Source organism: Drosophila albomicans, chromosome 3 (assembly GCF_009650485.2).
Source record: "Drosophila albomicans strain 15112-1751.03 chromosome 3, ASM965048v2, whole genome shotgun sequence".
In the NCBI taxonomy this organism is placed as follows: Eukaryota; Metazoa; Arthropoda; class Insecta; order Diptera; family Drosophilidae; genus Drosophila; species Drosophila albomicans.
Genome location: NC_047629.2, coordinates 2,624,385 through 2,625,482, shown reverse-complemented (window position 1 = coordinate 2,625,482; position 1,098 = coordinate 2,624,385). Strand labels below are relative to the sequence as shown.

Below are 1,098 nucleotides of genomic sequence, written 5' to 3'. Positions count from 1 at the left end.
GTTAACTTGTTTTGCTGTATGAATTCGATTTATTTTGCTGATTTAAGTGCATTGGCTTGACAATCTGTTAATCTATGCAAGTGCAATCTATATATTCAACATATCATTGGCGTGTTTCTCAAAGCAGACCATCATCTTGAAGGCTGTGTCGCAGGGATTGCTGCCAACGATACTGCCACAAGCAGTGAGGGCATTTTGCACCTGAGCTTTAAGATTGGCATCGGGGAAATGCGCCAATATCTGGTCATTCAGCAGAGTGCCTTTGTCATTCATAAATCCAAACTTCACAAAGATGCATTGGGTGGCACACTTCATGTTATCCTTGACATCTTCAGGCTTCAATTTTCCCGATTTTAGATCCATCAAGTCTTGTGTGCTGACACCGTTCTCAGTCATGCAATCATTGAGAACTTCAGCAGCCTTCTCAGCGGAACTGGCCTACATAATACGAAATAAATTACAACCCAAATCAAATTTGAAAATGTAATACCAACCATAAAGAATCCAGTCAGACAGCTGAGCAGCAACGCCAAACTAAATGTTGTCTTCATTTTGCGTTAGTTTCGAATGCACTAAGTGAAACTCCAAACTGGAACTGCACTTTTATAGTGAATGCCCAGTTTTGTAACTGCATTAGTCAATCTATTTGTTCTCCAATGATTATCATCAGCAATCGGTTCCGCTTGGCGAGCAAGTGAGAGCAGTCAATGTCAATGCCATTGCTACTGTTATGGACTTACTTTGTGTATGGTGTAATTAATAATGTAATCAAATTATTTCGTATTTATTTTTTGAGAGTGACTCTGATTTCCACGTCATCAAGAAACTTTTTTACTATTTTTTATGTAATGGTAAAGTTCATTATAGAAAACAAAACTAATTATATACTTAACAATTCTATTGAAAATAAACATTAATTGCTCTCATATGTTCATTATTCATCATTCATTAATAACAAATACGTAAATTTGGTGATATTTGTCTATTTATTACTCAAATAACAATACTACATTAATAAACTATTTCAATTAATAATAATTTTATACAAAAAAAAGTATCTTTTTTAGAGTTTTATGAAAAATAAAATTAGTTTCAAAT

The 1,098-nt window shown here is 33.9% G+C and overlaps 1 protein-coding gene across 1 annotated transcript; it reads right to left on the bottom strand.

Moving 5' to 3' along the window:
* On the bottom strand, window positions 1-578 carry LOC117568682 (uncharacterized). Its single transcript, XM_034249490.2, has 2 exons — window positions 495-578; window positions 1-438 (listed from the first exon to the last, which is right to left on the bottom strand). The coding sequence occupies exons 1-2, from the start codon at window positions 549-551 to the stop codon at window positions 88-90; spliced, it is 408 nt and encodes a 135-aa protein (XP_034105381.1). The 5' UTR covers window positions 552-578; the 3' UTR covers window positions 1-87.
* Between the last annotated feature and the right edge of the window lie 520 nt (window positions 579-1,098).